The sequence below is a fragment of the Antennarius striatus genome, chromosome 15, assembly GCF_040054535.1.
Source record: "Antennarius striatus isolate MH-2024 chromosome 15, ASM4005453v1, whole genome shotgun sequence".
In the NCBI taxonomy this organism is placed as follows: domain Eukaryota; kingdom Metazoa; phylum Chordata; class Actinopteri; order Lophiiformes; family Antennariidae; genus Antennarius; species Antennarius striatus.
Window position 1 is genome coordinate 9,058,841 of NC_090790.1, and position 9,496 is coordinate 9,068,336.

General features: G+C 40.6%; 1 protein-coding gene across 2 annotated transcripts; it reads left to right on the forward strand.

The window, feature by feature from the left end:
* Positions 1–3,588: 3,588 nt before the first annotated feature.
* Positions 3,589–7,345, forward strand: clic3 (chloride intracellular channel 3). 2 transcript variants are annotated; one of them, XM_068334890.1, is made up of 7 exons: positions 3,589–3,688; positions 3,979–4,083; positions 4,677–4,786; positions 5,097–5,222; positions 5,337–5,443; positions 5,547–5,710; positions 5,837–7,345. In XM_068334890.1, exons 2-7 carry the CDS (start codon positions 4,036–4,038, stop codon positions 6,032–6,034), a joined length of 753 nt encoding a protein of 250 aa, XP_068190991.1. In that variant the 5' UTR covers positions 3,589–3,688; positions 3,979–4,035; the 3' UTR covers positions 6,035–7,345. The 2 variants fall into 2 exon arrangements, with proteins under 2 accessions (XP_068190991.1, XP_068190992.1); XM_068334891.1 differs by having other exon boundaries at positions 3,629–3,683.
* The last annotated feature ends 2,151 nt before the right edge of the window (positions 7,346–9,496 follow it).

The following is a 9,496-nucleotide window of genomic DNA, read 5'->3' on the forward strand; positions in this document are numbered from 1 at the left end:
TCTTGCTAAGGACCATGGCCTCAGATTTGGAGGTGCTGATCCTCATCCCCGCCGCTTCACACTCGCCTGCAAGCCGGACCAGTGAGGTCACAAGCTGATGACGCAAACATGCACACATCATCTGCAAAAATAAGTGATGCAATCTTCAGCCCACCAAACTGTAAACCCTCCTCACCACGAACGACTATGCCTTAATATCCTGTCCAAAGAGAAATGGGGATAAAGCGCAGCCATGGCGAAAACCAACAGCCACTCGGAACAAGTCCGACTTACTGCCGAGAACCTGAATGCAGCTCTCACTTTGGACGTACAGGGATTGGATGGCCCTGAGGAAAGGCCCCCTCACTCCATACTCCCGCAGTACCTCCCACAGTATATCCCTGGGGACACGATCGTACGCCTTCTCCAAGTCCACAAAGCACATGTAGACTGGGTGGGCATACTCTTCAGCCCCCCTCTAGAACCCCTACAAGAGTAAAAATCAGCCGGGGGCTTGTGCGTATTCCCATACCCGCCCTGCGCCTCATGCCTGATACAACTCTAATATAAAACAAGGTCCAACCCCTATCCAGGGGTTTGATTCCAGAACCGAGGCTATGCGTGGAGGTAAGCCCCACCAGATCCAAGGAGTAACGCTCCACCTCCAACACAAGCTCCTTCCTTCCAGTAAGGTGACATTCCACCTTACCAGCTTCTGCCACCCGGGTCTGGTCCGTTGTGACCCCCTGTCATCACTGCCACCCATATGGCAGTGCACCCGACCCCATCAACCTGCCATGCGGGTGGTGGGTCCACAGGGATGGGAAAAATCCACGCTGCCTTTTCAGGCTGAGCCTGGCCAGGCTCCGTGGCAGACCTGGCCACCAGGCGCTAGTTGACGGGCCCTCCTGACTGGACATGGGACCTGGGTTTTCTCCGGGCAGGGTCACATTTAGCCCTTTTTGGTTTTTCATGAGGTATTTTGAACCATTCTTTGTCTGGCCCTTCACCTGAAACCTGTTTGCCTTGGGTGACCCTACCAGGAGTACAAGACTCCCAACAACATAGTTCCCAGAATCCTTAGGGCACACAAACCTCTCCACCACGATAAGGTGATGGTTCCTTGGAGAGGACAATATAATCACCCATGTAAAGGAAGAAAAATCTGTATACTAGTATACTATAGTATACTAACTACACAAACATGCCCATAGTTTGACACACTCCATCATCATAAGTTGCTATATGATGTTGGGAGGTCTTATTTGATATTTCCAGTGCAGTTGAGAAGCAACACTTCAATGCAGGTATACTGAGGGCACACCTGATCAATATTCAGCCGGTACTGCTGATGCTATGTAATGCATCTACATCTCACTGCATTACATAGCTAATTATCCCTAAGGTGCATGTGTGTGCGGGCGGTTCACAGACTTCAGTCACTGACAGCTGGTTTCTATTATGCCAACATTTAGTCACATGCTTTACTTTGGTGAAAGTAATACTATATAACACCATATTCAAATTTACCAAGAAGAGAAGTAGTCATTGTTCAATAAAATGATCTCTGTCAATACTCAGGTGTCCTGGCTCATATCATGTCTTTGGATTAACATACTGTACTTGCTGCATTCATATGAACTGATTAATTTGATCGCTGTCCAAAGCTGCATTCTGTGTCAAGGGTTTGTATTTTTTGACTCATTCATGTCAGCCAGGGTTTGACTGGGATATATTACAAATGGATGATTTTTATGTATGTATGTATGTATGTATGTATGTATGTATGTATGTATGTGTGTGTGTGTGTGTGTGTGTGTGTGTGTGTGTGTGTGTGTGTGTGTGTGTGTGTGTGTGTGTGTGTGTGTGTGTGTGTGTGTGTGTATGTATGTATGTATGTATGTATGTATGTATGTATGTATGTATGTATTTATTTATTTATTTATTTATTACATCCCGCTTCAAAGCAGTGATGTATTGTAATTGTCAGTGTTCATGCGTTCGTCCGTTCATTTGTCCATCAAGTATCTTCACAACTGTTGCAGATAGAAAGATGAAATAAAAAAATGTATGTATTGAGAAAACTAGGTCAAGGTCAAATTTCAACTTCTACACACTCTGGAACTGGATAAGATAGAAAGATGAGGCAGAAGGCCAGTGTGAGTAAGACCACAGATCAAAGCTGCTTTGATCCATGACCGTAGGTCAGAGTACTAGTTTGATCTTTGACCTATGGGTAAAATTTTGGATTCAGGGATGTTGCAGTCTGTGACTGCCTTGGTTCTAGTTTATTTGTTTGTTTGTTTGTATATGTATGTATTTATTCATTTATAAAGTTTGATTCTTTTTTGTAAAAGGCACACACAAGGAAAACAATTTTGAGCCAGTCGTACAGCTCAGCTGCGTTCAAGTTGGGCCTCGGGGCCTGAAATGCATGTTTAAAGTATCATCACATCACTAGAAGATGAAATCCTAACAAAAACTGGTTGTGCTTTTGGCTGTAGTTTACAGAAATTCTGCTTTGATGATTGATTTACTGTTAAAACATGTTTTCAATGCATTCCCTCGCTCATGACCTGTTTGTGCTTTTTAAATTAGTCTGTACAGTACCTTTTACTTGCTGTTACACAGCCTTGCTATTTGTGTTGCTTTAGAGTTCATCATATCTTCTGTGGTGTTCATGAATAAAAATGACTTTCAAACACTGAAAAAAAAATTTGCTGCCATTTGAAGGTTAAATGATTCCAGTTAATGGAGTCTGTAGCAGAGTCTTAATGAACGACACACTCACTGTTATCTTTTCTTCTGCTGTGTCCTCAGCAATGAAATGAATCAGCGTATCTCACCCTTCTCTATCTGCCATTCTTCTATACTTTCAGTCTTGTTATTGTTCAACTTGCTGGGGGGTTGTTTCTCCTTTCCACAGAGACAGAGACGTCGGTGAATACCTGCTGCATGAGAGCATTTTCTAACAGTCATGCATGCGGATCAGCTGAAAGATGAGACGGACAGATGGATCATCATTATAACCATTTTTTTAAATTGTGCAACACTGTTGTGCACCTATATACATCGTTCTTATGCTTTTCACTGTTTTGCATCTTTAGCTCTTAAGCATGAACCGAGGTCTGCAAATTAATGTTTGTATTTTTATGGAAACAAACTCACTGAACTGTGTGGATTCCAGACTTTTATCCTATCCATGACCTTTGGGATAATTCAATCACTTGCACAATCAACCTCATTAATTATTTTCATGTTGATGGGTCCAATAAACAGACACAAAAGAAAAATCAACAACAAACCTAAAGCCAGGTTCTAACTATTGTGTATTGTAAAGCAACAAATCAGAAAAGCAGAGGTTTATAGCAATATGGGGCAACGTGTCTTCGTGCTTTTCAAAGTCATTAGATCAAGAATTTGAAGGTAATAAACTCTATTGTTAATAAACATGTAATGTAAGCTAACATGATACTGTATATTACCCAACCTGACTTACTTTGGAAGAGGGAAAGAAGCAGCCAGAACACAAACTGGAGATCCAGATATGCTGGTCTGACTGGTAAAGCCACAGGGGGTGTGGGCTGTCGCTCATAGCTGACAGGTGTGGCAAGAAACAAACAAAAAACAGAGGAAGAGAAGAGAAGACAGAAGCGGTAGAGAAGAAGAGCTGGAAATAGTATAAGAATACAGACAGAGTGAAGGCAAGGTATAGCTTTTACATCCAATACTTTTTATCTGTGTGTGTGTGTGTGTGTGTGTGTGTGTGTGTGTGTGTGTGTGTGTGTGTATGTGTGTGTGTGTGTGTGTGTGTGTGTGTGTGTGTGTGTGTGTGTGTGTGTGTGTGTGTGTGTGTGTGTGTGTGTGTGTGTGTGTGTGTGTGTGTGTGTGTGTGTGTGTGTGTGTCTGTGGAAGACTGAGATTGTAACTATAGCTGCGGCCATACAATCTCAATCACTGACTTTTGAGGAAATATCTGTCTTACCTTTGCATTAACAGTGTTGGGAGTATTTTACTGAACAAGTAGAGACAGGTGGATGTTAACAGGGTGTAGAGATGGACAAAAACATGACGCAGGAGCCGGAGATTGAGCTTTTTGTTAAGGTAAGACGTGTAAGTCATCGTAAGGTAGCTGTGAAACTGTATAACCTGAAGTAAGATTGCAGCTATTTGAAGAGATTTATATTTTAAAAATTATATTTAAAAACTCAAATGTTAGCATATTACCATACTAAGAAAGTCTTTCGGGTGCTATTTGTATATTTTAGGGTGTTTTGCGTTTGGACAGATGCTGTGACTGCATTTATGATCTCTTGTTAATTCAACTCAGTCACAGTGGGAACTAGAACTAGCCAGCGTAGACATTTTTTGTCTTGCCTTGTAAAAATGCTTCTTTTAGACTATGACTCTATAAAATCTGTTCATAATAAAATTATACAATATACTAGAGTACACAAAAATCTTTTTCTGTAGTCATTTAATCTGGGTGTAAAACAGCACTAACCTACGATTTGAAATTCCTCAGCTGTTAGTTTTGAGTGTAAGAGCAGAACAGGCTTGGTATGAGTACCTGCACAAATGTTCCAGTTTCGGTGGATGCATTATAGCGATGAACAAACCACCAAACTGCTAATATAACTGTTTGTGAGCAATGGAAAATGTGTGTTTTCATAACATGATGTGTGTCTATTTGTTAGGCCAGTTCCGATGCGAACAGTGTGGGCAACTGTCCTTTCTCTCAGAGACTTTTCATGATTCTGTGGTTAAAAGGAGTCAACTTTACCCTCTCCACGGTGGACATGAAGAGGTGGGGAGATAATTGTTTAGTTTAAGATATGTTATTGATTCATTAGCACATACAATTCTGCAACGCTGTAACAGCAAACAGCAACTCAGCCTCATTTACACAGAGGAACGAAGATTCCAACATTTTAATTGATTATATTTATGGTAATTCTATTAAACTGCACATATTCGATTAGAGGCACGTTTCATTATATTCATTAGTGTCAAGGTGCGTTTGAAGAAACTGAGAAGGATTTTTAATTCATTTGTATGACATACAGCAATGAGATTGTGGTGTGAATGTGTAACACTGTGCCTTGATATCATTGCAGGGCACCAGATGTGCTGAGAGAGTTAGCTCCAGGCTCTCAGCCTCCCTTCCTCAGGTATAACAAGGAGGTCAAAACTGATATTAACAAGATCGAGGAGTTCCTGGAGGAGACCTTAGCCCCACCACAGTGTGTAAACTTTAACTACAGATATTTTGGGATGTTGGATGGTTGCTGATTTATTTTCTATTAAGAATTTTTCACCTCTGAAATGCACTAACATTTTTATTCTACTAAATGTAGATGTGAGAAATTGTGCTGCCGATACAAAGAGTCCAACAATGCTGGAGAAGACATCTTCCGTACATTCTCAGCATATATAAAGAATCGTAATCTTGGGATGGATAATAGTACGAGTAGTTACACATTTCAAATTTCATAAAAGCAATTTCTGTTGTATATACAGTACATACCAACAAATAATGGGACCTTATGCATATTCTTGTCTTTCAGTACTAGAGAAGAGATTTCTTACAACCCTTGCTGCCCTCGACCTATACCTGAAGACACCTCTTCCTTGTGAACCCAGTGACACTGAATCTTCCCGTCTGTATTTGGATGGTAACAAACTAACATTGGCGGACTGCAACTTGCTTCCAAAACTCCATATTGTCAAGGTTAGCAGAACTTAGATGTACTCATTGCATGCCATCATCCCGACAGATTTATCTTTCTTTTCTTTTACTGATTTTTAGAATCGCCTCTACGCAATGAATATATTTTGAAATTCATACTTTCCTCAGGTTCTTTGCAGGAAGCATCTCAACATTGTGATCCCACCTCCAGAACTGGAAGGTCTGACACGTTACCTGACTAATGCCTACAAAGAAGATGTGTTTCGTTACACCTGCCCAAAGGACTCAGAGATCCTCTATGCCTATAGCTCTGTGGCAAAGTGTCGGATAGTAGATCAAGAGGGAAAGATGAAGCAGTTTAACTGAAAACAAAAAGAAATAAATGAGAAATGAACAATGGAGAAAACGTGGCACATCTCAAACCTGCACAGGATTAATGCTTTATTTGTGTCAAAATATTAGGAGTGAACATGTTATTTTGCAGCAACATGGTTAATAATTATCTTCGAGGAAAAGTATTGTCTATTTGAGATATAAATAAACACAAATTAAAGTTGAGTCTGTAGATTGTGCATATGCTGTTATTATACTAATGTGGATTCACTTCAGCCAATGAGGATTAGAAAAAAGCACTGTAATCCTGAAGGCATGTTATATCCCGTTGGCATACATGCATGAATTCATGTCTCCATGCATTTGTATAATGTTGATTCCATTTAGTAAAATGTATTTGACATAAAATCAAATGTGAATAATTTAATTCTATATGTTCAGAAGATTATTAGTGTAAATATAAAATAGGCATTTTCTGTATAGCTTTAAAAGCTTTAAAGTCTGTCTTGTCTCATTGACAGACTTTAAAGCTGTTTGAGAGTGTCTATTTTTAAGACTAACAATGAACTTTCAAAATCAACATCTGTTCATGCCCTTTTCCATTATCTTCATTTAAAAAAAAAGAAATACTTTAGAGAGTATGTTACAACAGTGATTTATGGATGTATTTTACATAAATGCATAAATTAAATTTAAATGAATAAAGAGAGACTAAAAATGTCCATATTTCTTGGCTGTCTAAAATGTATCAGTGTTGATCATGTGATTTTCAGGTGAGCTTATCACTCATTGTGTTTTGTTTGAAAAAATGTCATTAGGAAGATTAGTGAGGATGATAAGAATCATCATCACAGTGACCTAATCAATTTCTTCACACTTTTTTGATAAGCTCTGATTAAATTGATTAAGTTTTAAATATAAATCTAGTTAGTAATAGAGATGAAAGTGCACATTATGTAGACGCTGTTAGCTCTTTTTGGGTTTTATGTAATGTAAATATGCACAACTTACAATAAATTAGGAATATTTAACTTTCAGGTGAAATTTCAGGATGAACTCAAAATGCTCTATAACCTTTACAGGTGCTGTTAATGTGACTTTCTAAACTTTTGAATGCTCATGTCCATCTTTTTAATGTTTCTGTACTTTGTGCAAACTTGCTGTTCATCATCCACTTCCACAGGGCACTGTACTCAATGAAGCTGACATCAGTGTAGAATCTGATCAACAACATCTATGCCTTTCTTTTCCAGTCTCTCTGTATCTCTGTTGCACCCTGATGTTACCCCTCTTACAAGTGGGTTAACAACAAAATTCGAAGGTTTGTAATCAATGAATCAACCAATAAAATTCCTGATTTAATCTGGTATGTAAGCAGTCTTCCTCATCATGCTGTTCACATTCTGACATCATAAGAGCAAGATGTCGCCGAACCATTGATCAACAGTAACCCAACATTGTGAGCCTTTAAAAAGGATGCTCTCAGATAGAATTGGCCACTAACCTTAGAGTGTCACATGAGGTTGCAACAGAGATACAGAGACGGGAAGAAAAAGGTATAGAAATGTGTAAACTTTTACCTCTTTGAACATAAATTCTGACTCCCACCTGGCTCGAAACCCCCTGCTTTCAGAGTCCACCTTCCTTTTAGCCAGTTTTGAGGAGGGGAGTGGCTAAATTCATCCTCCGCTCTGACTGCTGATAAACATCGATCCATTCATTGTCATGACCGCTTCGGGAAGCTGGAGTCTATCCCAGCTGGTTTAGGGCATGAGGCGGGGCCAGTGCACCGCGGAGCCACACAGAGACACAGACAACCACGCACACACTCATTCCTATGGGACCAGTCAATTAATCTGAAGCAAATGTTTTTGGAGGTGGGAGGAAGCCAGAGAACCCAGAGGGAACCCACGCAGACACGGGGAGAACATGTTAACTCCGCACAGAGCAGGACGCGAACCCAGAACCGCCTTGCTATGCGACAACAGCACTACCCACTGCGCCACCATGCCGCCCTGCTGATAAACATTGAAACCCAAAGCCTGCTTGCTGCATTTCAGTGACTGACGCTACCGTTGCGTTGTGGTGAATATAGTTTTGGTGCGTGCAAAACACCAGCAGGCCGATGTGGCCTGTGGGCCAGTTCTAATAGTAATTAAAAATCATCTGGTGGGCCATAAGTAATTCACCACGGGCCAGATCTCGCCAGCGGGCCTTGACTTTGACATATGTGGTATAGATGTTCTTCGGGCAGATTCCACACTGATATCAGCTTCGTTGTGTACAGTGGCCTGTGAAAGTGGACAATGAATGCCACCCAACTCGAAGCACATTTAAAGGAGGTGAGAGTCACCTGAGTGTCATGTCAGACCTCTGGAAACCATTTACATCAGCGTGGTGCTGCATGGGTACCACTTACATGGGTACCTCACCACACCACCTGGCGCCACTGTCTTGCTTGGACCAGGCACCATATATGCTGGATGAGGTACCAGTGGACCTCGGTGCTGTCCTCTGGTTAAAGTCAATTAACATTGAAGTGTCTAGTCAATACATCTACACTTTATGAAAGGTGCATTGACAAGTCCATACTACCGAATTAATTTTTTTGAAAACCAACGCTGCACCTCTTAACACAAATCGTCTAATCTGTACACTGAGTTCCAAAATCTGTAAAAATGTTTTTGTGCGATTTTAGTCAGCACTCCGCCAGATCGACCATTTTCCATCGACATAGGATGTAATGTGTTACTACGTACTCCCGCAGCGATAGACCAATTAGAGAACATGACACAAGGCTACCTCCGGCACACCTCCAGTACCGTACCTCTGGGATGTACCACATTCGTTTGGCTAAAGATCCCCAAGAATGGCATCAACGAAGAGGCACGGTTACGAAGCACCATTTAAACTCCAGGCTATTAGTTACGCGGTTGTGAACGGTAATAGTAATTGGCGAATCTATGGTTCAAAAGTAGAGGAAGCGAGTAGAGAATCAACTGTGCCAAGTTAAGAAAACAAAACTTAGTATCTATGGCGACAAGACAAGATGGCCATAGTTGGAAGTAGTTTTGTTAATCTTAAAAAATGTTTTATTTAGACATTAACTCACTGGCTGCAGCCATTTTCAAAGCAGAGTTCCCCAAACTCTGCTTTGAAACTTTGAAAATTTGTTGCATTATAAGCTGCCGAAACTTCTCCATCTCCCTCTGATTCCCCATTGTCTGTTCCATAACTGGATCAGTGCTGTCGTACTGTTTATTGTAGGGGTATATCTACAGTATGTAAACTAAGTGCCTTGATTGCCAATTTAAAATTCCTAAAGCTACCTACCTTTTTATATTTACATGGAACATTATTAACCGCTTCGGAAACTATATATTTTTTTGGCCTTACAACTGTCGTATAAACTTTGCCCTTCATTCAAACAGAGACTCTTCTGCCACATAAGACACCTGACAATTTCTTCTACCCGTTTTCAGCCTGTTTAGACCT

Bases quoted from the DNA above. Each gene is read 5' to 3' on its own strand.
- clic3 (XM_068334890.1), top strand. From the start codon at position 4,036: ATGGACAAAAACATGACGCAGGAGCCGGAGATTGAGCTTTTTGTTAAG. The intron at 4,787-5,096 runs GTGGGGAGATAA...ATATCATTGCAG, and splicing joins TCCACGGTGGACATGAAGAG to GGCACCAGATGTGCTGAGAG. The intron at 5,711-5,836 runs GTTAGCAGAACT...TACTTTCCTCAG, and splicing joins CAAAACTCCATATTGTCAAG to GTTCTTTGCAGGAAGCATCT.